This window comes from Anomaloglossus baeobatrachus, chromosome 10 (genome assembly GCF_048569485.1).
Source record: "Anomaloglossus baeobatrachus isolate aAnoBae1 chromosome 10, aAnoBae1.hap1, whole genome shotgun sequence".
In the NCBI taxonomy this organism is placed as follows: Eukaryota; Metazoa; Chordata; class Amphibia; order Anura; family Aromobatidae; genus Anomaloglossus; species Anomaloglossus baeobatrachus.
The window spans coordinates 10,216,108-10,243,038 of record NC_134362.1 but is presented as its reverse complement, the minus strand read 5'-3'; the positions used below and the strand labels follow the sequence as shown (position 1 = coordinate 10,243,038).

Here is a 26,931-nt window from a genome sequence, read left to right as displayed (position 1 = left end):
CATATTATATATATAATTGTATTTCTGAACATGTTTTTGTAAACAGCTAAAATAACAAAACTTGTGTCACTGTCCAAATATTTCTGGACCTAACTGTATGTGTATAGTGCATCCGAACAGAACAGCAGGGTTAATGAAACCTCCTGCTTTTCCCAAGAGATGTTTTGTCTGTGTGAATGCTACCGGCTGCCTGAAAGTGAAAGAATCCCTGGACCATCAAGTATCTGTGAAGAAGAAAAGACCTCTGTTACCTGGAACTGTTCAGCTCTCTGTACAGCTCTATTCACATGTCCAGTAATCATTCATTAGAACGGATCCAGCAGCAATCTGTTGGCAAAAAGTTCTGCAAAAACAACTTTTTTGTCTGTTTTGAAAAAATTGATTTTTGCAGGATCCGTTACCTGATTGCTGTTTATCTTTCATTTGAAACTGATCCCGTAAGAAAAGACGGCTCTGTTTCAAATGAAAAAAAAGCATACAACAAAATAACAATCAGGTAACGGATCCATTTTCTATAGACTCCCACGTTAAAAAACAACTACGATACCAGCTCACCGCTCACTGTGTTAGAAGGACTGGATCACTTGATCCTGCACGGACGATCCCATGTGAGGACATCCACAATTCAGGAGGTAAAATATCCAGCGGATCACAGGCAAATTTAAAATTCAAGTAGCTTTATTTCTTACATTCTAAAAGTCCACATCATGTAATCCAGCAGACAGGTACAAGGAATACTTAAATGACCATCATCCAACGCGTTTCGACAGTTCAAATTGTCATAAAGTCTTATCCATGGATATTTTACTTCCTGAATTGTGGACGTCGCCACATTAAAAAAACGGATCCTGCAAACAGTTATTTTTTCAAAACGATTGAGAGAGTTCTATTTACACCCTTTTTTTGCCAGTGGATTAATACTGGATCCGTTCTAACGGATGATTACTGGTCAGGAGAAATCAGCCTAAAGAACTTTTATAAACCTCCCAATTCTCTGCACAATTCCTGTGGAGCGCTATGGAGTTTGCTTCATGGTCGCATGATTTTACTTACTTTGTGCAAAACATGGAGCTGATAATTGGGTTTTCTGGTGTTGATTTTTGTTCGGTCAAGCAGTGAACGGAGAACATTCCCCCGATGATGATGTCTCCATCCTGCACATATTCATAGTCCTCATAGGTCGGGGCAATTTGCAGATTACAAGGTGACGATAGATTTTTGATTCCAGAACTACAAGGTGTCAAAAACAGCAATAATAATAAAAGCAACAGCAACATCAGGGATAAGAGCATTTCCAGGAGGGAGAAGATCTGTGTAATGTGGAGATTGTGTCCGTACAGGAGACAAATCAGCGGCTCTGGAGACTCTGAGGCGTCTGTCAGTGTAAGGAGCTGGAATAGTCAGACGTCTTATAAGGAGCTCAGATGCACACAGACCTGATTTTAGACCGGTGTTTGCTCACTGTTGGGATTATTCTTATTATATGTAATGTCTGGAGAGAAAACGCTAAAATACATTTTTTCATTTAATTTATTTATTTTTTCGATTTAAGATAATAATAAAATAGACAATGTACAAGACGTGTGCAGCCTTAATGCAGGAGCGCTGTGAGCCGGGAGAAATAATGGTGCTCATCACTAGCGCCCCAAAAGGTCAGATTTGGTACTGGACATACCTTTATTCAAGGCAAATCCCCACCAAGCCAGACACACTGTGTTCATGCCTAGGGGAAGGGAACTTCTGATAGACAGAGATTAGCTGCTGGTTGAGTTAATGAGTTGGACAGTTTTGATTTAAAAAGTCCAGCTTGTTTATTTCAGTTCATATAAACCGCTCTCCAGGAGAGAACAAAAAGCAATGCTTACTTCGGCATAAAGGAACAGAATAGAAAATAACAAGTAGCAATGTGCCCATCCTGGTCCCCATCTTGTAATCATATCCCCATCCTTGTCCCATCCTGGAGTATTGTGCCCATCCTGGTCCCCATCTTGTAGTAATGTGCCCCATCCTTGTTCCCACCCTGTAGCAATGTGTCCCATCTTGTAGTAATGTGCCGCATCCTTGTCCCCATCCTGTAGTAATGTTCCCCATTTTGTAGTGATGTTCCCCACCCTGTTCTACATCCTGTAGTAATGGGTCCCATCCTTGTCCCCATCCTGTAGTAATGTTCGCCATCCTGTTCCCCATCCTGTAGTAATATGCCCCATCCTTGTCCCCACTCTGTAGTAATCTGCCCATCCTTGGAATTATTTCATGCAAATCCAGCGTCCAGAAACTTCATAAAAAAATCAATAGCTTAATTCCAATTCCACTAAAAACATCACAAGGAAAATTACAGCAGGTAAAAAACTTTTGGATGTGTCTCATACGTCAGCAGCAGACATGTTTCAGACTAAAAATTCCTTATTCATTGCATGACCATAGCCAGAAATCTCAGCATTTTACTTCAAATCTTGTCCTGCCCCTTTGAGCAGAAAACACTAACATAAAGAATTAGATAACTAAATCAAAAATACTTTCAAAATACATTTCATCATAATGATAAATTAAATCATGTCTTAAGTTAAGATCTGTGGGTGATCTGGTTTGAAGAACAAAAATCCACCACGATTCCCTGTTGAGGAGTATCCGTCTCTGGTCTCCTCCTCTCACAGGGAGGTGGACTTTCTCAATGGCTGTAACTTTGCAGGAGTCAACATTCCCACTATGAACAATTCCCATTGGTCAATTCCCTGTTTGCTTATAATCAGTGTGTGCATAAAAGCTGACTGAGTTTCTGGGATCCAGACAGACTCGTGCATCTTTCATCCAGCTACTGATGTTTCTGAATTGTGAGTCATGGGGAAAACAAAATAATTATCAACTGCTCCACGGGAAAAGATAGTTGAACTGTATAAAACAGGAAAGGGATACAAAAAGATATCCAAGGAATTGATCACGCCAGTCAGCAGTGTTAAAAATGTGATTAACAAATGGAAAATCAGGGGCTCTGTGAAAACCAAACCACGATCAGGTAGACCAACAAAAAGTTTGGCCATAACTGCCAGGAAAATTGTTTGAGATGCAAAAAAACCCTGACAAATAAAATAAGCTGAAATACAGGACTCACTGAAAACTAGCGGTGTGACTGTTTCAAGATGCATAATCAGTAGGTACTTGAAGAAAAATGGGCTGCATGGTTGAGTCGCTAGAAGAAAGCCATTACTGCACAAATGCCGCAAAGTATCTCACCTACGATACGCTAAACAGCACAGAGACAAGCCTCCAAATTTCTGGTACAAGGTAATTTGGAGTCATGAGACCAAAATCGAACTTTTTGGCCACATCCATAAACGTTACATTTGGAGAGGTGTCAACAAGGCCTATGATGAAAGGAACACCATTCCTACTGTAAAGCATGGAGGTGGATCGCTGATGATCTGGGGATGTGTAAGCTACAAAGACACAGGAGACGTGGTCAAAGTTGAAGGAAAGATGAATGCAGCACATTATCAGCAAATACTGGAGGCAAATTTGCACTCCTCAGCCTGGAAGCTGCGCATGGGACGTACTTGGACGATCCAACATGACAACGATCCAAAACACAAGGCCAAGTCCACCTGTCACTGGGTACAGCAGAACAAAGTGAAGGTTCTGGAGTGGCTATCTCAGTCTCCTGACCTCAATATCATTGAGCCACTCCGGGAAGAACTCAAGCGCGCAGTTCATGCAAGAAAGCCCAGGAATTTTCAGCAACTTGAGATTTTTTGCCAAGAAGAATGGGCGGCTTTACCATCTCAGAAAATAAAGAGCCTCTACCACAGCTACCACAAAAGACTTCAAGCTGTCATTGATGTTAGAGGGGGCAATACACGGTATAAAGAACTGGGGTATGTGAACTTTTGATCAGGGTCATTTGGATGTATTTGGTTGTCATTATGATTTAAAAAGAGAAAACACAGTAGATGACAATAAATGGCTTCACCCAACCACTACCCATGAGCGGAAAAAAGATTGTGTGTTATCATTAATTTTCTCTGAAAAAAGGCCAAGAAAGTAAAAAAATCTGCCGGGTATGTAAACTTTTGAGCAAACCTGTATATCTAAAAGTTTTTTACTTGACATAATTATCCTTTTGATGTTTTTAATGGAATTGGAATAAAGCTATTGATGTTTTTTATGAAGTTTCTGGATGCTGGATTCACATGAAATAATTGCTTTCATCTTCCGTCATTGCACAAGTACTTTCCGTGCTGTCCTTTCTTTGACCGATAAGTGAGCTTACTCTTTTCTTTTTTCAATAATTGTAGTATTGTGCTCATCCTTGTAAACTGCATATGGGTGTCCGCCTCCAGTAAGCATATACCCCCGAAAATGGTGCACGACAGAGCACACGGTGACTCCATCTGCACCATTATAGTCAGGCCCCATCAGTGCATACGTCCAAATCCATCTTGTGGGGGTTCGGATGGAATACCTGATGAAATCACTGATCAGGAAGAGAAACGCAGTGTAATAGTAGCCTAACACTGTGGAATCTGAGCATATGAGATAGAAAATGTTAAATTCCAAATATCCTGTATTTAAATTAACAACTAATGAAAAAATCTGAAGGTTAAAAGTGACTTACTAGATAATTACTCTTCTTTAGATAAAAGCTGTACTACTCTACAAGCTCAACAAACTGCACGTACCAGAAGCCATGCTAAACAATGAGAACATTGAGAACGGAGCTGTGAACAGCACCTTCTGAATTTCCAGAGATTGAATTTCTACTTTCACCTTCAGAGTCATTGGGAACCCCCAGTGATCAAAAAGTTATTAAATATCCTTGGCCATAAAGCCTCTCTGTACATTGAGGAGTAGCACAAGGAGATACAATGTCACCTCCTGATCTGCAGCTATTGGCTGAAGCTGCTCCTCACACACGTCCTGCTCTGCCCCTGCGTAACATCTGCAGCCCCCCGGTATTACTGATAATGCTCTACATACAAAGGGGGGCACTCACAAATGTTTCACTCAGACATTTATATTGTGGTAATTTAACTTTAATTTTACTTCATTAATCTACCTCAACATAAAATGAAATCTGTACACAGTAATAGAACAAGACATATCTCTTCAAAGATTTGATGATGTTCAACCTCACGCAATCCGCCTCATAATATAAGACTTTTTATTTTGCTCAGGTTTATAGAGAATTATGTAACATTTAGGGAAAAATATGCAGCCTAGGAGTCCAGCGTTAGAGGTCAGGATGGCAAATATCTCCACGGCCACCGTGTATTTCCCTTTGGTGCTGAGATAAGCCGGGATCATGGCTATCCAGACGCTGCAGAACACCAGCATGCTGAAGGTGATGTTCTTGGCCTCATTAAAACTGTCCGGTAATGTCCGGGCTAAGAAAGCTGTAATGAAACTAACAGCGGCCAGAATCCCCATATAACCCAGGACAGAGTAGAACCAAAGATCGGAGCCTTCATTACACTGAACTATGATCTTCTCCCTATAAGACTGTGTGTCCAGCTCCTGGAAGGGGGGACAGAGGGTCACCCAACTCATACAGATGACCACCTGGACGGAGGAGCAGATCAGGAGCACAATATTAGGGAGTTTTACTCCAGTCCATGTTCTCCATACACTTCCAGGTTTGGTGGCTTTGAACGCAATGTAAACCGTTATGGTCTTGGCCAACAATGAAGAGATGGATATTGAGAGTAATAGTCCAGTGCAGATCTGACGTAACATGCAGGTAATATCCACAGGACGACCGAGGAACAAGAAGACACAGAGGAAGCTGAGCATGATGGAGACCAGAAGAACGAAGCTCAGGTTCTTGTTATTCGCTCTTATGATCGGGGTATCTTGATATCTAATTAAAATCCCCAATATTACTGCAGTCACTGTAAAAAGTAAAATGGATCCTGATAGAGCAATCAGTGATATCCCTTGATCAGAGTAAGAGAGAAATTCCATCAGTTTGGGGACACATTGAGTCTTCTTCTCATTAGACCACTCATCGTCAGGACATCTCCTGCAGTTCTCATTATCTATAGGAAAGAAAACAAGAAATATCACATAATATGACTGAAGTAGTGACAAAGGCCCCGATGTAGGTAGAATCTAGAAGTAGTACCTACCAGATGAGTTTGATATCTCCCCTTCAGAGCAAGGAATACACCCGTAACAGCAAAAATACATGGAATTTCCGGACACTTTTCTACTTCCTGGTAGACAACTTTTTGTACATTGGGACTTTGGTTTCTAAATTCAAGAGACACAGTTTTATCTTAATTAGAAAATGTATCAAATATAAAGTGTGAACCCCAAAGGATCTCCAGGATAAAGCATTACCTCATTGTTAATGGTTTTCCACTGAATTAAACTGTCTTTGATGTAGAAGGTTGGCAGACGGCGTTGATCTAAAATCACAGGTGAAATGTGACCAACAACGCTCGAGTGCAATGTTTGGTTGACTATTATGTGGTTATGAATTTCGTATTCATCTAGGAGATCTCCATTGTCCATGAAAACCTTGTTACCAAAAAGTTGCAAATGTTTCAACGTATGTAATATCTATGGATAACAGTAAAAAAAGGATATAACCTCTTGTTGAGAAATGTAACCCGAAGTAATAATGGAAATACTAAAAAGCCTGTTACCTACACATATAGATATGTCCTTCCTCTTACTTCCTCATATCCCGTGATGAACGGCACAAGAGAAGCAACTTTGAACTAATAATGATTTTGTGATAATATCAGAAAATGTGAAGTGATGGCCGAGGGACCACCGCTGTGCAGAGTTCAATTACAGTACACAAGACGGAGGTTGCAGAAACTAAGGAACAGGTTTATAACAGGCTGGAAATGTGTATACGCTGGAGATCATAATTAGAGAACAATGTCTGATCACTTGCTTTTTTCAGAAATAATGTCAGCTACATTGATGAACATTTGAAGGTTTGTTTTTTTTGTAAGGGGCGCATCATGCCACTAAAACAGGGTAATGGATGCACCATGCCACTAGAACAGGGTAAGGGGTGCACCATGCCACTAAAACAGGGTAAGGGGTGCACCATGCCACTAAAACAGGGTAAGGGGTGCACCATGCCACTAAAACAGGGTAAGGCGTGCACCGTGCCACTAGAGCAGGGTAAGGAGTGCACCGTGCCACTAGAACAGGGTAAGGGGGGCACCGTGTCATTAGAACAGTGTTTTACAAAAGATCTAAAGTTTATCAACATAAAACTTTTATTTTGGCCAAAATGTGATGCTGATAATTAGAGAGCAGCAATGACTGTAGCACAGAGAGAGTTGATCAGTAAATGTTCTGCAGGTGACAACAGTCACAATCAGTAGGACGTGCACCGGCCGTCGCTGTGAATGATTTCAGCATATCTGCGGCCACAGGACATCACTAGTCTCTCACACTGCTCTGGGTGGATTTTGGCCCACTCTTCTTCCAGTCTCTTCCACAGGACATAACTAGTCTCTCACACTGCTCTGGGGGGATTTTGGCCACTCTTCTAGTCTCTTCCACAGGACATCACTGGTCCCTCACACTGCTCTGGGGGGATTTTGATCCACTCTTCTTCCAGTCTCTTCCACAGGACATCACTAGTCTCTCACACTGCTCTGGGGGGATTTTGATCCACTCTTCTTCCAGTCTCTTCCACAGGACATCACTAGTCTCTCACACTGCTCTGGGGGATTTTGGTCCACTCTTCTTCCAGTCTCTCCACAGGACATCACTAGCCTCTCACACTGCTCTGGGGGGATTTTGATCCACTCTTCTTCCAGTCTCTTCCACAGGACATCGCTAGTCTCTCACACTGCTCTGGGGGGATTTTGGTCCACTCTTCTTCCAGTCTCTTCCACAGGACATCACTAGTCTCTCACACTGCTCTGGGGGGATTTTGGTCCACTCTTCTTCCAGTCTCTTCCACAGGACATCACTGGTCCCTCACACTGCTCTGGGGGGATTTTGGTCCACTCTTCTTCCAGTCTCTTCCACAGGACGTCACTAGTCTCTCACACTGCTCTGGGGGATTTTGGCCCACTCTTCTTCCAGTATCTTCCACAGGACATCACTAGTCCCTCACACTGCTCTGGGGGGATATTGGTCCACTCTTCTTCCAGTCTCTTCCACAGGACATCACTAGTCTCTCACACTGCTCTGGGGGGATTTTGGTCCACTCTTCTTCCAGTCTCTTCCACAGGACATCACTAGTCTCTCACACTGCTCTGGGAGGATTTTGGTCCACTCTCCTTCCAGTCTCTCCCACAGGACATCACTAGTCTCTCACACTGCTCTGGGGGGATTTTGGCCACTCTTCTTCTAGTCTCTTCCACAGGACATCACTAGTCTCTCACACTGCTCTGGGGGGATTTTGATCCACTCTTCTTCCAGTCTCTTCCACAGTTCTTTGACTGTTGTGAATTTCTTGGCCATAACTTTGTCACCAAGGATTTTCCAGTGGTTTTCTATTAGGTTTAGATTAGTACTCTGGGCTGTGGCCATTTCTTTTCAATATTCTTTTTATTATAGTGAAAATTAGCAGCATGTGAAACACAATGCACACCGTCCAAGTATTGTTCAGAGCAAAATATTGATGTAACGTAACATAAAACAATGAATATATGTGAGAAAATATAAGGCACTCGAATCCTGGAGGGAAGGAATTAGATCTAAAGTTCGGTCGGCTGTGGCCATTTCATTGTTATCCGTTTCAAGAAGCTGCTTTCCCCCTTTTGCTGTGTGACAGGGGGCATTGTCCTGCATGAAAATTGTTGCTGATCATGATTGTGATGAACACAAGTAAGGAGCCATGTGTTGTGAAGAAGGTTCTGATCCACACTTGCATTCACTCTGCCATGTAGCTGTATGAGCGGTCCAACTCCTGCTGCAGCAAATATTCCCTAAACCATGACCTTTCCTCCACCGCCTCTAACTGACTTCTTAACACACTTTGGGTTCAGTCTTTTCCCAGTTTGTTGACGAATATAATGTTTCCCATTAAACCCAAATAAGTTAAACTTGCTTTCATCACTAAAATTAACTGTGGTCACTTCTCCTCTGTCCACACAACATGTTCCTCACCAAAGGTGAGTCTAGCCTTTTTATTCTGTAAATTAGAGGTTTTCAGTTGGGATGCTCCTAAACGTCGTGACACTGTATGACGAGACAGATCATTATACTGTTCAGTGCTGAACTGGCGAGCAATTCCAGCAGCAGTGTTGAAACAATTACCCATGGAGATTCTCCGCATTATCCTGTCCTCTCTTGCATTTGTCTTTCGAGGGTGACCAGCCTTCTTGGGGAACTTGAAAGAGTTTGTGATTTTGTAAAGATGCAATATTCATGAAATCACAGACTTGGAACGACCAACTTCTCTTGCTATGGCTGATAGGGTCACCCCTTTGGCCTTCTTCTGGAGAACCTGCTGCCAAATTATTTCAGTAACTTTGGAACGGCAAAGTCAGTGTAGACTGGAAAGTTTGTCTGCCAAGTTATATAGGGTTTGTCAGATAATTAAAGAAATTAGCACCAGGTGTAGATTAACACCAATAACTTGCAGGGATCTGGAAATGTTCTCTAAATTTGATCCGTGTTATTTTTAATTTATCTCATTTACATTTTTATCATGTACTTTGGAATAAATTCAATTCATGAAATAAGCTTAAAATACTGCAAGTTTACTCATGTTAGGTGTAAGATGGCAACAGGCTATACTGCTAATGGCCGGTATGTATCATATAAGTGGTGTGAACCTGGAGTTCAGTTCTGGTACTTGTAGTGCCAAATGTTTCTGCTAAAGTATTCACAGGGCAGGTTCACAGGTAGCTAGAGAGATGGGTGTGTCACTCCTGACAGGTAAAATGGAGATTGTCTGTTTGGCACATGGTGGAGTCTGAAGAGGCTGTGGATGTGAGAAGCTTTTGAGAGTTGTGCCGTACTGGAGTCAGTGTGTGCGGAGAATACTAAATCTCCTGAGAATAACAGACTTGGATTCTGTGGACTAATCCTGACCGGGGTCAGTGTGATCCCTGTGAGTGACCCCCCAATATAATGGACTGGAAACCCGTGTATGTGCTGACCGGAGTCAGTGTGATCCCTGTAAGTGACCCCCCAATATAACGGACTGGAAAACCGTGTATGTGCTGACCGGAGTCAGTGTGATCCCTGTGAGTGACCCCCAATATAACGGACTGGAAAACCGTGTATGTGCTGACCGGGGTCAATGAGATCAATTTGAGTAACCCACCAATATAACGGACTGGGAAACCGTGTATGTGCTGACCGGGGTCAGTGTAATGACTGAGACTGAGCCCACAATATAACGGACTGGAAAACCGTACATGTGCTGACCGGGGGCAGTGTGATGAGTGTGACTGAGCCCCCAATATAACAGACTGGAAAACCGTGTATGTGCTGACCGGGGTCAGTGTGATACTGGAAGACTATTTCCAAAACCTGTGCGGGCGCACCGTGAAGGTAACAGACTATAATCCATTATTGTTTGTTTATTTTGAGAAAAGGCTCATGTTATGTTGTTGGACTGCGGTTTGTGCGGTGTTAATAAACCCTTTGGACGTTTAATGAACTGTGTGTTCCTATGCTACCTCGCATTGCAGTAAAGTGAGTGCCCCCAATATACAGTGTGAACTGTGAGCAACATCACATAGGATTTAATCACATACAGTCCTACAGTCCCTGACAGAAGTTCTGTCGCTTCTCCATGTTATGTAAATAAAAGCTTATAACCTGACTTTAAATTCATTCATTGGTTTTATAAATTGCTCTTTTGAAAGCTGAAACCCTCCCAAATTTGGTTTAGGTTAAGAAAATAAAGTTGCTGCAAAGCTGAAATATTGATCATTTAATGAACACAGAAAGGTCAGATTTTGACATGACAAATGTTTTGTCGCCTTGTCATATAATGCACCCAATGCTCACTAAATGATCGGTTAATTGGTGGGTGTGTATAAAAAGAAACCCAGCACCCCAGACTTTCAGTTGAACTGCAACTTGACCTCTGACAACATGCCAAAGATCCCCCCTGTGACCAAAGCCTTGATTATCAACAGGCTAAAGACCAGATCCACTGCAGAGGTGGCTGCACCTTTAATATGTCTCAGCGTCAAGTACAAAGAATTAAAAAAAGATTTGAAGAGACAGGAGATATTTTTGACAAGCCTAGGTCTGGCAGACCCCGCAAGACAACTGCTCAGGAGGAAAGTTTGTTAGTTAGAAAAATCCAAAGCCAGCCCCTCTTCCACTGCAGCAGAGCTCCAACAGGCCTGGTTACCTCAAGTCCCTGTGTCAACTAGAACAGTTTGTAGGATTCTGTCTCGAAATAGCCTCCATGGTTGAATCAGTGCCCAGACGTCAGCACTAAACAAAAAAGCAATTAAAAAACCTTGTGGCATTTGCCAAGTCCCACAGCCTGCTAAACAGATGGACACTGGAAAAGTGGCAGAAGGTGGATTTCTCTTATGAATCTTTAGTTGAATTACACCACAGCCGCCGCAAATACTGCAGGAGACCTACTGGAGCCCGTATGGATCCAGAAAACAGGTAAGTTTGGTGGTGGAAAGATCATGGTCTGGGGTTACGTTCAGTATGGGGGTGTGCAAAACATTTGTATCAATAGTGTATTCCCTTCATGCTTTAAACATGCCTCTATTACACCCATCCTCAAAAAGCCCTCCCTTGACCCATCCTCTGTGTCAAACTATCGCCCCATATCCCTTCTCCCCTATGCCTCAAAACTACTGGAACAGCATGTCCATCTTGAATTGTCCTCATACCTCTCCTCCTGCTCCCTCTTTGACCGGCTTCAATCTGGCTTCCGACCACATCATTCTACCGAAACTGCCCTAACCAAAGTCACCAATGATCTACTAACCGCCAAAGCCAAGCGACACTACTCTATCCTCCTCCTCCTGGACCTGTCCTCTGCCTTCGACACAGTAGACCATTCCCTCCTACTACAGATTCTCTCATCTCTGGGCATCACAGACTTGGCCCTATCTTGGATCTCCTCATACCTAACCGACCGAACTTTCAGCGTCTCCCATTCTCACACCACTTCCTCAGCTCGCCCCCTATCTGTCGGTGTCCCTCAAGGCTCAGTTCTTGGACCCCTGCTGTTCTCCATCTATACCTTCGGCTTGGGACAGCTCATAGAGTCCCACGGCTTCCAGTATCATCTCTATGCCGATGACACACAGATCTACCTCTCTGGACCTGACATTACCTCTCTACTAACCAAAATACCACAATGTCTGTCTGCTATTTCATCCTTCTTCTCTGCACGATTCCTAAAACTTAACATGGACAAAACAGAGTTTATTGTCTTTCCTCCTCCTCACTCACCTCCTCCAACAAGCCTTTCCATCAAACTTGATGGTTGCTCACTCACCCCAGTCTCACAAGCTCGTTGCCTTGGAGTAACCCTCGACTCTGCTCTATCCTTCAAGCCACACATCCAAGCCCTCTTCAACTCATGCCGATTACAACTCAAAAATATCTCCCGGATCCGTGCTTTCCTTAACCAAGAATCTTCAAAAACATTAGTGCATGCCCTCATCATCTCCCGCCTCGACTACTGCAACCTCCTGCTCTCTGGCCTCCCTTCCAACACTCTTGCACCCCTCCAATCTATCCTAAACTCTGCAGCCCGCTTAATCCACCTCTCCCCTCGCTACTCCCCAGCCTCGCCACTCTGCCAATCCCTTCACTGGCTTCCCATCGCCCAACGACTCCAGTTCAAAACATTAACCATGACATACAAAGCCATGCACAACCTGTCTCCTCCCTACATCTGTGACCTAGTCTCCCAGTACCTACCTGCACGCAACCTTAGATCCTCACAAGATCTCCTTCTCTGCTCCTCTCTTATTTCCTCTTCCCACAATCGTGTACAAGATTTCTCCCGTGCATCCCCCATACTCTGGAACGCTCTACCTCAGCACATCAGACTCTCCACTACCGTGGAAAGCTTCAAGAGGAACCTCAAGACCCACCTCTTCCAACAAGCCTACAACCTACAATAGCCCTCAGCCCAGTAGACCACTGCGCAACCAGCTCTGTCCTCACCTATTGTACCATCACCCATTCCCTGTAGACTGTGAGCCCTCGCGGGCAGGGTCCTCTCTCCTCCTATACCAGTCTGTCTTGTACTGTTAATGATTGTTGTACGTATACCCTCTTTCACTTGTAAAGCGCCATGGAATAAATGGTGCTATAATAATAAATAATAATAATAATAATAATAATAGCCTAAAATATCAAGAAGTATTAGCTACCTCTTACATTCCCAACCATAGAAGGGGTGAAAGTCTGCAGCAGGATGGTGCTCCATCTCATAAATCCATCTCTACAACAAAGTTCCTCCTGGCAAAGAAGATCAAGGTGCTCAAGGACTGGCCAGCCCAGTCACCAGACATGGACAGCATTGAGCATGTTTGGGGTAGGATGAAAGAGGAAGCTTGGAGGACAAAACCAAAGAATCTAGATGACCTCTGGGAGGCATGTAAGATGCATTCTTTGCTATTCCTGATGACTTCATCAATAAATTGTATGAATCATTGTTGAACCGCATGGATGCAGTCCTTCAAGCTCATGGAAGTCACACAAAATATTAAATATGGCTCTAATAGCACCACAACTTCATTCACAAATGTTATGCAACATATCTTTGTATTAGAAGTTAATTATTTGTTTGAATTTCACATTAGTTTCTGTGGACAACAAAACTTTTGTTTTGACAAAATCTGACCTTTCTGTGTTCATTAAATGATCAATATTTCAGCTTTGCAGCAACTTTATTTTCATAACCTAAACCAAATTTGGGAGGGTTTCAGCTTTCACAAGAGTAATTTATGAAACCAATGGATGAATTTAAAGTCAGGTTATAAGGTTTTATTTACTTAACATGGATAAACGAACTTCTGTCAGGGACTGTAGGACTACACAATGACCTTATCATTTAGGAAATTGTGTTGTTCTCTAATTTTGATCTCCGGTGTGCGGGGATGGTTAAGTTTCAGAAACGCTGCAGTTTCTAACACCATGTCACCCCAGCTATTAGAAGTCAATATACAACAGTTAATTTTACAGGTAGAATACTGTATATTCACAACTACGCTGCACTAACAACCACACTGGCCTCTGCTACTTGGGCCATGCTGAATCGGTGCTCTGGCTACTGAGGCCTATGCTACGCCCCATTGAGAGCGCACACCGGTAAACGACTCACGGTAAAGTTGAGGGGTAACAAATTCACTCTCTTGAGCTCGATGCTGTGATGCTCGTTGGTGCGCACTTCTCCTTTCAGGACAGGGGGAGAACTCTTCTTCTATCACGGAGCTGTGTCTATTGAGGCCTCCGGAACATGTCTCTTGTCCTATTTGGAATTGCAGACCTCAGATGCTTTCCCGTCTGGTACTTACTCGACAGCTACCAGGGCCTCTCTCATGATCCGGTGCACACTATCTTTCACAACCGGCACAGTGCCTCTTCCCAAACTATCATTTCTGGACACTTCCCAGGTAGCATCTCCTCTTTTCCATTCTCTCAGGTGACTCGACTTCTCCTGTTCCCATCCTAAGCTATCCTCCTGCTCTTTCTCTATTTCCTGCACTTTTTGGCCAGCGTTAGTCCAACTGCACAGTGCAGAGAGGAGTGCCGACTCTGCCGGCTAGTCCATAAAACCCTGCACGCAGTGAAGCACCGTCTCTTAAAATCATAACGTGTTTAAACCGTTCGTAGTGGCGACACCCCTACAAATGCTCTATGTCAATGTGTGGCCACCCAGTAGTTGTGATGTAGCTTACAGCCTGTCAAGGATTTTGCTAGCATATCCAATGATGTATTGACTATGTATCATGAGAAGTGAAAGCCCTTAAAAAAGGTTTGCAGAAAAGACGCTGGTGGACACAACTGTACGGTGACGTGCGATTGTAACAAGGTCTGCCATGGCCGAATTATAGAGGAGGTAAAATTTGGAAAGTAACAGAAGCGCAATAGGGTCTTATCTGTGTTGAAGGGAGATGGGAAAAAAAGATAACAGGTTCACCTGTGGTACTTGTGTGAGTCACAACTACTTGTTAAGTATCAAACAGCTGCTGCTGCATCCCTGGACGATGTACAAGGCTGGTGATGAATGGGGAATACGCTGCGCTGGCGTGCAGAAAAAAATTATCCAGGTGGAGATCAAACTGACCTTTTTATTTTCAACTCGTTTCAGCATAACCTCTCGCCTTCTTCGGACAAAAAAAAAAATCACACATATGTGTGATTATTCTCCTTATGAAGGTGAGAGGTTTTGCTGAAATGCGTTGAAAAGAAAATGGCTAAATTATAGTTAGAGTAGGTACCCAGTATACAATATATGCCTAAGCGTGGGTACTGGGCAGATATAGAACTTGCCAATTTTGTATGCTATATATCTCAATTTTTCCTAGATTTCCTTTAGCAGTAATGCATGTCTATATTCTTACATTCATGGCTTACATGTGAAGCGCCCTTGAAGACCTCAGGGTGCTACAAGGTTCTGCATCTCCACAGGGATGCAGGGCCTAACCCCTTAGGGACCCAGAACCCCAGTGTCTGTAACACCAAGAACCCAGGTAATCCCAGTTACCCCAACAAATCCCCCATACAATGGTACCCAGCTAGGGTGGGTCCAATGGATGGCCGCCTAGAGGTGGAGCCACTCCAGTCCACTAGTTGACCAAGTGGGAGCAGCAGACAGTGGAGATAGTCACTGTGAGTGTGAGAACGAAGTTGACAGCAAGAGTGTGGAGAGGTGACTGAGCAACGTCCTGACTGGGTTAACGGTGACCTGGTACCGACGAGAGGTAGTTGCCGGTGGAGTACAGTGGAGTACTCCCGGAACTACTCACCGACTGGGTACAGGACCCTAGGACAGGAAAGAGCTCCAAGCCGACCTGTTAACACCTGCACAGCAAAGGGGACCATCAAGGACCTTGCTGACCCTAAAGAATCCGAAGACTCAGTAGCAATGGGAGAGCCGGCGACAGGACCAGAGACTCCATCCCCACAGGGTTCACGCTACCTTCAGGAGGACAGAGGTGGACAAACCACAGACCGGGGACCCCCAGTGTTCCATACCACGGGGACCCACTTGCCAGAGACAGGTGCAGGGGAAGAAGGCACCGGATAACCAGACTGGCACTGGGACGAAGGGGACCTGGAGGCGAAACCAGCCGGCCTCGGGCAACCAGTTAACATTTCAAGTGAGTAAACCAGTTGCACTGAATACCTGTCTGGACTCCTTCTTCCAACGCTTAGTGCACCATACACCCGCTGGGGTAATACCCTACTTGCGGAGAGCCCAAGTCATCAGAGCTGCACATTCCATCAGCCCCAGCAAAGCCTGCAGCGGCGGCTCCCTTCATGACATTCCCCTTAGAGACACTGCCTGGTACACATGCTTCAGCATTTCAGAGTACGACTGTCTTTATTTGTTATGGCCAAGTTATAGACAGAACATACGGACATACTCCTTTATGCCGCTTCTGCCCTTGGAAACCAGGGAATCTTCACCATCACTGTATTACTCACTTAAAAATGCATAGAGTCGCACACTGAAAAAGCCAAAAATGTACAAGGGAAAATATGGCACTGCATTACTGCAAAAGAGAGATATTTAGTTTATGTATTGGCCAATGCATGTAAGCCCGGAAACCAGCGGCAAGGTATATTGTAGCAGGAGCTTAGCTGCCCATACATGGAGGTTTGCAGTCCAAATAGTGGCATTTTGCCCAGATATGGATGTTTTTAACCTAGATAGTGGCATTTAAGTTAGGTTTCTGGATTACAGAGATATACCTTGCCGTTGGTTTCCGGGCTTACATGCATTGGCCAATACATAAACTAAATATCTCTCTTTTGCAGTAATGCAGTGCCATATTTTCCCTTGTACATTTTTGGCTTTTTCAGTGTGCGACTATATGCATTTTTAGTTACTATGTTTTTTCAGTTAGCACCTGTTTCACATTTGTTGGATGTGCGGGTCAGTTTTTTGATATTTCTTGTGTTACTCACTTGTCCTGGCTCCAGGGTTGGGTCTTGTTTCCTTTTCCTATGGTTATGGTCTATTCCCTTTGTGCTAAACTGTGCTACATTACTGTGGTAACCCAGCAAGTACCTCTGACATCATCATCCAAGGCCTTAGACAGCAAGTGCAGACAGCCATGTGGGATCATAGTAACTTGTTACTCGTCCTTTTGCCTCCCCTTCTCCTACACTCCGCTCCATCCAGGTGACTCATTACATTACAGCAACTCTTATCTGCTTTTTCGCTACCAACTCTATATCCAAGTTCAGACTTGTGTATCTTGTTGTAATTACATTCAAAAACTGTTGTGTGACAATCTATAATATACCTTCATCTCTGCTACTGAGTGTTATTGACACCTGACTCGGTGTAAAAAGTCCTCATTGCATAAATCTCCATTATCCATCTGCCTTCTGCATGTGCCGGATTGTCTACACCTCTACTGTTCCCATGTGCATCCTCACCCCTGGCTCTGTTTCATGTGGGGCTTCCTGTTCCGTTGCTCCATCGCCTCCGGTCCGTCCTGCTCACCCTGACCTGCAAGTTAAAGAGTAATCGTCATTTTAATTTTTATCTTATAAATCCATAGTACACAGGAAAATAAGCAATTTTAATATGTCTATCAGGGAAATCTGCTTCTCTCTCCTCCTGGACTGATCTTTCCTTTTCCCTTTTCATAATCCTCAATTCACAGATAAAATCTGTATTCAGTGAAGAGCGATTGTCACATCACTGAGATTGGAGATGGCAGTTAGTATTGATAAGATTCTATGTAGACAGGAGGTGGGGAAAGAGTGGGAGGAGCTCAGCTCTAGCTCCTCCTCCACCCTCCCCTTTACATAGAATCTTATCAGTACCAACTGCCATCTCCAATCTCAGTGATGTAACAATTGCTCTTCACTGAATACAGATTTTACCTGTGAAATGAGAATTAAGAAAAGGACAGATCAGTCCAGGAGGAGAAAAAAGCAGATTTCCCTGATAAGACATATTACAAAATTGCTTATTTTCATGTTACTATTGATTTATAAGATAGCAATTAAAATGTTACTCTTTAAAGGATCCAGCTCAACAGGTGAACCCATAACATCCTGATGGCAATATCCAGCTGAGAAGAGGCAGACCTGTGTCCACATATGGTGATGCGCTAATGAGGGTGCCTGCTCCTTTACACTCACTGAGTAGATATAAGAGGGTCATGTGCATGGCTTGCCACTTCTCTTATAAGATATGATACTGTTATAGGTGATCGGGAAGGGTCAAGATTCACAAGGTGGCTCTCAGAGCCTTATACAGTTGACTTTAAAGTAGTAACTAGAGCTGTCGAACTTACAAAAACGGGGTTGGCGGGTCCCTGCTAAACTTAAAAAAAAAACAAAAAAACACCAGATCCTCTCCGGAATCTGGTACCCATATAAGTCTATAGGAACCAGAATCCGGAGATTAAAAACATTGGTGGAAGGGATAGGGGGATAGGAGCGCTCGCGGTGTACTCACAGAGGCTGTGTCATGGCGGCAAGCTGCTTCCAGGTCACGCATTCCCTTCCGGAGCCGACAATTAACCCTTATTGAATATCGCTGCTTTGCCCGCCCACCGGCATGTGTAATTGGTTGCATTTAGACACGCCCCCACCCTGAGTGTCAGCTGACTGCAACCAATCACAGGTGCCAGGATGGCCGGTGGGCGGGGAAAGCAGTGCAAGTGTTTGCAGGTCAGTAAGGTGATATAAAAATAAATAAATAGATAAAACAATTGGCGCAGGGTTCTCACATTCTGATATCAGCACAGATAAAGCCGACGGCTGCAGCCCCCAGCTGTCGGGCTTTATCTCTGCTGTGTATCAAAATAAGCCCAGAGTCACATGTGTGAGGGACTCGCATCATATCACCCAGCACGACCTGCCGATCTTCGAACATGAGCGTGCAGGTTCATAGAAACACATGCTTCCCACTCCTGTTAGAAGACTCTGTTCCGGGTGATGTGATGCGAGACTCGCGCGAATCCCTCGCAAGTGGGACTCCGGCCTAAGATAAACCGCATGCGGATTTTTTTATGTAGCTAAAAATTGACAAGCGGTACCCCCCCATTTTTAATACCCAGCCAAGATAAAGTCAGCTGGGGGCTGCTATTCTCAGCCCACAGCCACCCGGTATTGCCGCATCCATTAGATGTGACAATCCGGGTGCTTTACCTGCTCTTCCCATTGCCCTGGTACGGTGGCAATTGGGGTAATTGCAGGGGTTAATAACAGTGCAGAGCTTCTACTAAACCCTAGGTTGTGATGGCATAGGTGTCTGAGATACCTGCATTACAACCTGTAAATGAAAGTAAATAAGAGCAAACACAGAGAAAAAGTCCTTTATTTGAAATAAAATATAAAAACACACCCTCTTTCACTACATTATTAATCTCCAACACCCCTCCAGGTTCGGCATAATCAACACGAGGTTCCACGCTGCTTCCAGCTCTGCTACATCTCACAGCGAGTGCCATAGAACAAGACTGCCGGCTGTCAGTGCAGACAATGACTGAGCCGCGATGAGCGATGACTGCAGGCACACGCTGTCACAGACTGGGGGCGCGTCTGACTGCAACCAATCACAGACGTCAGGACGGCCGATGGGCGGGGAAAGCACGGAAAGCTGTGTGTATGTGTATGCGATGAGCCTATTGCGCAGTTGAGAAAGTGAATGCGCGACCCGGAAGCAGTTTGCCACCGTGACACCGATTCTCCGTAAGTATGCAACGCTCACTTAATTCTTGTTTTCTTTATTTTTCCTTTAATTTCCCCAGTGCAGAATCCAGATTGTATACCCGGAATCCTGGGACCTAGTCTAGCACCCGGGAATCTTTGAAACGGGTCAGATCCGGACTTTTTCCACTCCGGGTCCACTCAGCCCTAGTAGTAACCCTAAAAGAAAATCCCAATGGGCCCAGGTGGTTGTAAAAATAAAAGAAAAAACCCTATACTCACCCCCTGCACTGGCACAGGTACTGGTGGTCTGCAGATGGTCCTGTGTTCCCGGATAGTCTCCTGGCATCAACATTTGGGGCATGAGGGTTGGGGCAGGTGACTGCTGATTGACTGCAGTTTTCAGATTCTTTCCAAACTGGAAGGTGATAGGATTGTTTCTGCTTGGACAGATTATGCAGGCTGCAGTCAATCAGCAGTTGGTGTTTGGCTGCAGGGTCCCGTGACCCCTCCCTTGCTGGAGACCATCTGGAAACACAGTACAAAGTGCTGCTGAAGGAGATGGACATCTTTTAAGTGGAAACGCCTTTAATCAATCACTAGCAATAGTTATAAAAGCACCCACATGAGGGGTGCTGGTAATAATCGCATGTCGTTCACCTCAAAAAAACATACAATTCATATCAGGAATATGCCATAAATATCTGGGATGTGAATTCCCCCTACATGGAGAAAGCTGGATAAGGTGGACGTCTTCCATTTACCTTGAGTCGATAGGATGCGTCCGTTCTAGACCAGTTGTTTTGGGATGAGTGAATTCGATGTAGGGCGCTGACCATAATGAACACCGCAGTAGTTACTGGATCATAAACTCTATCATTCAAGTAATTCCAGGAATCCTTAATACGTTCCTGTCCTGTGCAATTGTGAAGGGAAATTCCATAAGTCTTTTCATACAATAGATCCTTATCTTTTTTTCCTGATATACATCGGCACAAGATCATCCATAAATCCTCAAGTAACATGTCTCCTGGATAATTCGCAGGGCAGAAGCCATCAATGAAATGCTTCAGTTGTGCATTGCGTTTTGAGAATGGATCCAGGGACAAACTTCCATTGAAGATCTCCGGATACTTCTCAATGAGAACGATGTTTGGTGCCCAGGAAGGTGTTAAGATTATTGTCACATTATTGAGCCATTTAGAAACAGAGGGATTGAAGATCAGATCATGGTAGGTGCCACAAAGTATCACAACCTTCACCGCCAACCGTTCAACAAGTTTATGAGCAGCTCTTTCAGAATCATCCTTTATCACAGAACCTCTAAGTATAAAAGCGACACAAACTTGAAAGTGTGTTAGAAATCGATATAGCAAATCAGACTCTCTCTCTCCGCTGTCATCATTAGACGTGATAATTCCAACCCAAGTCCATCCAAAGTGTTCGATAAGTTTCCCTAAACTGTAACTAATGGGATATTCAGTTTGAATTGTCCGGAAATAATGTGGGAAATGTTGTCTATGACCCAATAAATTGTCAACAGCTCCATAACTGATCTATAAAATAAAGTGTGAAGAAGTATTAACGGAAAAAAAAAATCAGTGGGAATATAAGGTGTAAGATGGCGGGTTTGGTTACTCACATACCCCTTTTATGGGTGTGGTACATGGGTTAAAATGGAGACTATCTCACACATGGTCTGTGTGTGGAGGTCCCTACACCTCCAGTGGGATTCCTTTCATGGTACCGTTTCGTCTCCTGAGCAGGCGATCTCGCAGCTGAATGGACTGTTTATGTTCGTTTTTTGAACCTTTATGCTGGAGATAGACTTTATTTATGTTTTCCTGTGGAGTAGTTTATGTGTAATTAAAATAAACCAGCTGGACTTTTTAAATTAAATGATTCCTGTCCCTACCTCTGCAAGCAGCTGAGTAAGTAGCATTACTACCAATGGTGCTAGCGGAAATAGATATGGAAGCATAGTCCGGGAAAATGCTACAGGTTAATCTCCAGATACAGAAGTGGCAACAGCAGCTACAGATGCAGCAGCAGAACAAACAGCAGCTGGAGCTCCGTACAGAGGCAATCTGTGGCAGGGCGACCACAACACCCCCAAACCCAGGTGATGACTCCCAGATCCAGAAAAAAGTAAAGATTATTGCAGAAAATGACCCTGGGTGAGAACAGAAAAACTTTTCTAACTGCTTTTGAAAGGGTCACTGAACAGGATAAACTCCCACCAGAACAGTGGGCGAAGGTGCTAGGGGTGTCTCAGGCTTAAAAACAGCAGTACCGAGAGTTGCTCTAACGCAAGAGGGACCTGTTCACTGAATTGGTGGGGTGCTCCCAGATTATAGAACATAAAGTTCTGCCTGACCTCAAAATGTGGGTGAACTTGAAGCCCTACCGGATTCCCAAGGCCCAGTGACATGTGATCTCCAAATAGCTGAAGCGGATACTGAATCTCGGAGTTATTGAGGAATCCAAGAGTGACTTGTCCAACCCAATTGTCCCATTGAAAGTGGATAGAGAATGGATATTCTGTAATGAATATCGAAAGCTGAAATGAGGTTTCAAGGTTCGAAGCATATCCGTTGCTTCATGTTTATGAGCTGATCAAAAGGCTGTGGCCGGCATGGTATCTAACTACTTCGAACCTAACAGAGAGATATTGCCATTTCCCCATGTCATAAGAAGCCAAGAGGAAGATGGCACATCATAAGACTTAAAGCTAGTCATCCCCTATAATACCGAGATGGAATACCATTTTTTGAGGCATAATCCTCTAATGTTCATGATTTCAGCTTCAAGCCGGGAGACAAATGTTGCTCAGATCCAGCTTCAGTTTTCACAAGAGAAGTCATCAGCATCTCATGGTATTAATTACGAGAATTGTAAATTAAATGAGTATTCCCACACCTGGGGCAAAACGATATATTTTGTCTCCAGTTTAATGTAGGCTGAGAATGGGGTGTAATCTGAGAGTGCACCCCATTGCTCCATCAAAGACAAGGCGGCAAAGTCTCATTTTGGGGGATTCAAAGGCACAATCTCAGGATTGCTGAAGATCCTGGCAGTCAGATGCCAATCAACCAGCAAATTATCCCCTATTCATTGGACATATAAAGATTTTGTATCTTTCTTTGAAGGTTACTTTTGATTGTTTATTGATGAGGTTGGCTTATCAGTAACATTATGTGTTGAGGTGACATTATGTTTTCTTTCAGTGAGCACTCAAAATGTTCTTAAAATTCCATTTTTCCCATAAAACACATAAAAAAGATCAGGAAAGATCCATTAACCCTCTCCCCCTATATATGCAGGCTAGGTAGCGTTATCATACCTAAACCTGCCCTTTATCAGAGTAGTGTCAGTCATGGAGGATTGTGCAGCTGCTCCCTCTGCAATACTCTGTATTAGGCCTCGGTTCCACTTGCGTTTTGCATGGACAAGTGCAATCTGATGAAACGATCGTATTGCACTTGCATCAGTGTAAAACTATGGGGCAGTGTGATGGTGTGATATTGTGGTTTGTGTATTGTGTATCATTTTGTGTAGGTTCGTATTTTAGGCGTGGTGCTCTGTCCATTTTCTGTATTTGTCCTGTCTGCAGGTTACTAACCCCCTACAGTGCTTCTGTCCCTAGGTGTGGGGGAGGGGGGCCTGGAATCCACCCAAACTTTCTATTTACCTGGGGGATTATTGAGTCAGGTTGGGAAGGTTCAAGAGACAAGTAGGAAGATTCATCTTCTGGGGGAGAAGCTGCGGCTACAGGCAGCACCCCAGAGAGCCATTGAGAAACCCTGATTTCCCTGGAAAAGGACTGCTGGAGGATTGTGACTGATCCCCTGGACATTTATCCCATTACTGGACTACTTTACCCTCTATGTGGTGGATTATTTTATAAACCTTTTGTTTTGCTTAGAATAAATGTTCTTTAGATTTTTCACTCATCTCTCGCACTGTTGATTGTGTGATACTGGAGAAGGACCCTGTGACAACTGGTGGCAGCGGTGAGATCAACAGAGCGCAGCCCAATGGAGATCCACCCACAGAGTGAGTACAGAAACTGGACCGCATCCAGTCTACAGGAGAGAGCCAGAGATCTGGGCCTGAGCTACCAGGGACTGACTAAAGAGGCATTAATTGATCTACTGGTGAGTGCTAGCCAGACCACCTCCTCCCAGATGTCTAACGGACAAGCGCTGGAAACGGCCCAAAAAAACAGTGGTTGGTATGAAGAAGAGATGTCGGTTCTGGGCCCAGGTATATCTCAAGAGTATAAGGAGGAGACTGCTCACCGAGCACAGCAGAGACAAGAATCAATGGAGTCCGGCAGAGGGAGTAATTTGAATTGGAGTGTAAATCCAGCAACCCGGGAGCCTGTACAGATTACCCGGTTGGACTTCAAGCCATTTGATGAGACTTTCGGAGATGTGGAAGGGTTCTTCAAGGACTTTGAGCAGCAGTGTGCCATGATGGAGGTGCCCCACTCTGGCTGGATGTGTTTGCTAGTTGGACTCCTGAAGGTGAAGCCTGGCAGAGGCTTATCACACCATTGACTCACAGCAGAACTGGCTTTGGCTTTGGGAGTCAAGCAATACCTAGTTGGGGTGATGGGCGGCCTGCCTTCAGATTTTCTCCTAGAAAATGACGTGGAGATCTATCATGCCGATTTGTGGGTGCAGGAAACACAGTTTAAGTGAAGGAGGACACAAAGGGAAGCTTGTCCTTACAACATTACTTCTGTACAAGGGATGATCGACAGCTGAGTAACATGGACTTAAGTGAGGTGGCCAGAGGTCTGTGTAGCGTTCATGGCGCACTCACTTATTAAGAAGGAGGGAGAGGTTGTGATGGTGGAATATGGGGGGTTGTGTATCATTTTGTGTAAGTTTATATTTTAGGCGTGGTGCTCTGTCCATTCTATGTATTATTTGTCCTGTCTGAAGGTTAATAACCCCCTGCAGTGCTTCTGTCCCTAGGTGTGGGTGAGGGGGGCCTGGAATCCACCCAAACTCTGTTTACCTGGGGGATTATTCAGTCAGGCTGGGAAGGATAAGAGACAAGCAGGAAGATTCATCCTCTGGGGGAGAAGCTGCGGCTACAGGCAGCACCACAGAGAGCCGTTGAGAAACCCTGATTTCCCTGGAAAAGGACTGCTGGAGGATTGTGACTGATCCCCTGGACATTTATCCCATTACTGGACTACTTTACCCTCTGTGTGGTGGATTATTTTATGGAACTTTTGCTCGTTCTTTCTATTTTTCACTCATCTCTGTTGCATGTGTGATATTGGAGAAGGACCCTGTGACAGCAGTGTCCATCCGCGATTGATTTCTCATGCCATATTGTCCTGAGAAATTAATCACTGCATGCTGCGTTTGGCAGCAAGTCTCGACTCACACGCACCCATACAAGTCTATGGGTGTGTGTGAAACATCGCACCGCACTCGCATGTCATCCGACCACAGTGCAATGTATGCAGATACAGGCCGAGGGAAGAGAGGGGGGAAAGGGATCACTACTCTTTTTCCCTGGAGCTGCGATCTGATCACAGTTGCATGACCCTCGGCTCACACTCTCAGCAGAGGGTCATTAACATTTCGCTTCCAATGTTCTCGCATCGGAAGCTATGCACAAGTGGAACCGATGCCTTACATGTAAGCTTAGGGCCCATTACTCACCACCGGATACATATACGGCGCCAGTAGTCGTGATATAGGTAAAGTTGTGATAGAACTCTGATCCCCGATAATCCCGGCCAATCTCCACTTCTTTCGGCAGGAATAATTCGGGACGGTCACCCCGGGCCCCGATAATATCTGTAATATATTTTTAATTGCCTTTCGAGGATTTGAACATGAATCAAAAAAGTGATATCCCAGAGTCATGTTTGGTAAAAGTGATGGATCATTGTTCAGATAATTTATGGCAAAAAGAAAAAGTTGGAGATTCCTGTAGAACTGACGCAGCGGCCTGTGGTGAGAATAGACCAGTTGTAATTGATGTAGTTATTACTATCTTACATGTGGATTATAATTTTGCAGTTAGTGTAGTTTTATTATTTCATTGGTCACTAATGATGATAACAAGAATAATATTGTACAATGCAAAATCTGTATCCGCTCCCCAACTGCCACCTGCCATGTATAATAATGATGCGTCTGACTAGGGTAGAGGCAACATTGGGCTCCATCATGCACTGAGTGTGACTGCTCCCTTGATACTCATTACAGCTATGGCTTTTAGAAAGGGCACTTTACACGCAGCAATATCGCTATCGATATCGCTAGTGAGTGTACCCGCCCCCGTCGGTTGTGCGTCAAATCGCTGCCCGTTGCGCACAACATCGCTTACACCCGTCACACATACTTATCTGCCTAGCGACGTCGCTGTGGCCGGCGAACTGCCTGCTTTCTAAGGGGGTGGTTCGTGCGGTGTCACAGCGGCGTCACTAAGCGGCCGCCCAATAGAAGCGGAGGGGCGGAGATGAGTGGGACGAATATCCCGCCCACCTACTTCCTTCCTCATTGCGGGCGGCTGCAGGTAAGGTGATGTTCTTCGTTCCTGTGGTGTCACACGTAGCGATGTGTGCTGCTGCAGGAACGACGAACAACCTGCGTCCTGGAATAGCAACGATAATCTGGAAAGGAACGAAGCGCCAGCGATCAACGATTAGGTAAGTAATTTTGATCGTTAACGGTCGTTAGTGCGTTTCACATGCAACGACGTCGCTAACGAGGCCGGATGTGCGTCACGAAATCCGTGACCCCAACGACATCTCGTTAGCGATGTTGTTGCGTGTAAAGCAGCCTGAATGATATCAGTGGCTGCAGAGCGAAATAAAACCTTTTTTCCCCATTTTTTTAAATGTTTCCTCTCTGTTGCCGGAATCTTTGCAATCAAAATATTTGGCATCTAATGAGTTAACTTTTGTTGAGTGCAAGTGGGTGTTGTGGCCTTCACCCTTTAGGTTCAGTACCTATATAGGCGACCCTGGGTTAGATCAACAGAGTAGTCGTTGGCCAGTGAAGTGGACTAGCAGTGAAGGGTCAGGGAGCCAAGTTAATGACAGGAGATCATGGACATGAACAGAATTGTCAGGTAACGGGAAAGTCTAATTTCAGGCCAAGGTCGGAACTGAGAATATAGACTTCACAGGAT

General features: G+C 44.4%; 1 protein-coding gene across 1 annotated transcript in view; it reads right to left on the bottom strand.

The window, feature by feature from the left end:
* Window positions 1-5,124: 5,124 nt before the first annotated feature.
* Window positions 5,125-26,931, bottom strand: part of LOC142255024 (vomeronasal type-2 receptor 26-like) — a 48,748-nt gene continuing 26,941 nt past the window's right edge. Inside the window, exons 3-6 of the mRNA XM_075326450.1 lie at window positions 20,529-21,320; window positions 6,334-6,555; window positions 6,120-6,243; window positions 5,125-6,029 (exon numbers count right to left, since the gene is read on the bottom strand). Of these exons, the coding sequence (XP_075182565.1) occupies window positions 5,125-6,029; window positions 6,120-6,243; window positions 6,334-6,555; window positions 20,529-21,320 (2,043 nt within the window). The remainder of the gene's footprint in view (window positions 6,030-6,119; window positions 6,244-6,333; window positions 6,556-20,528; window positions 21,321-26,931) is intronic.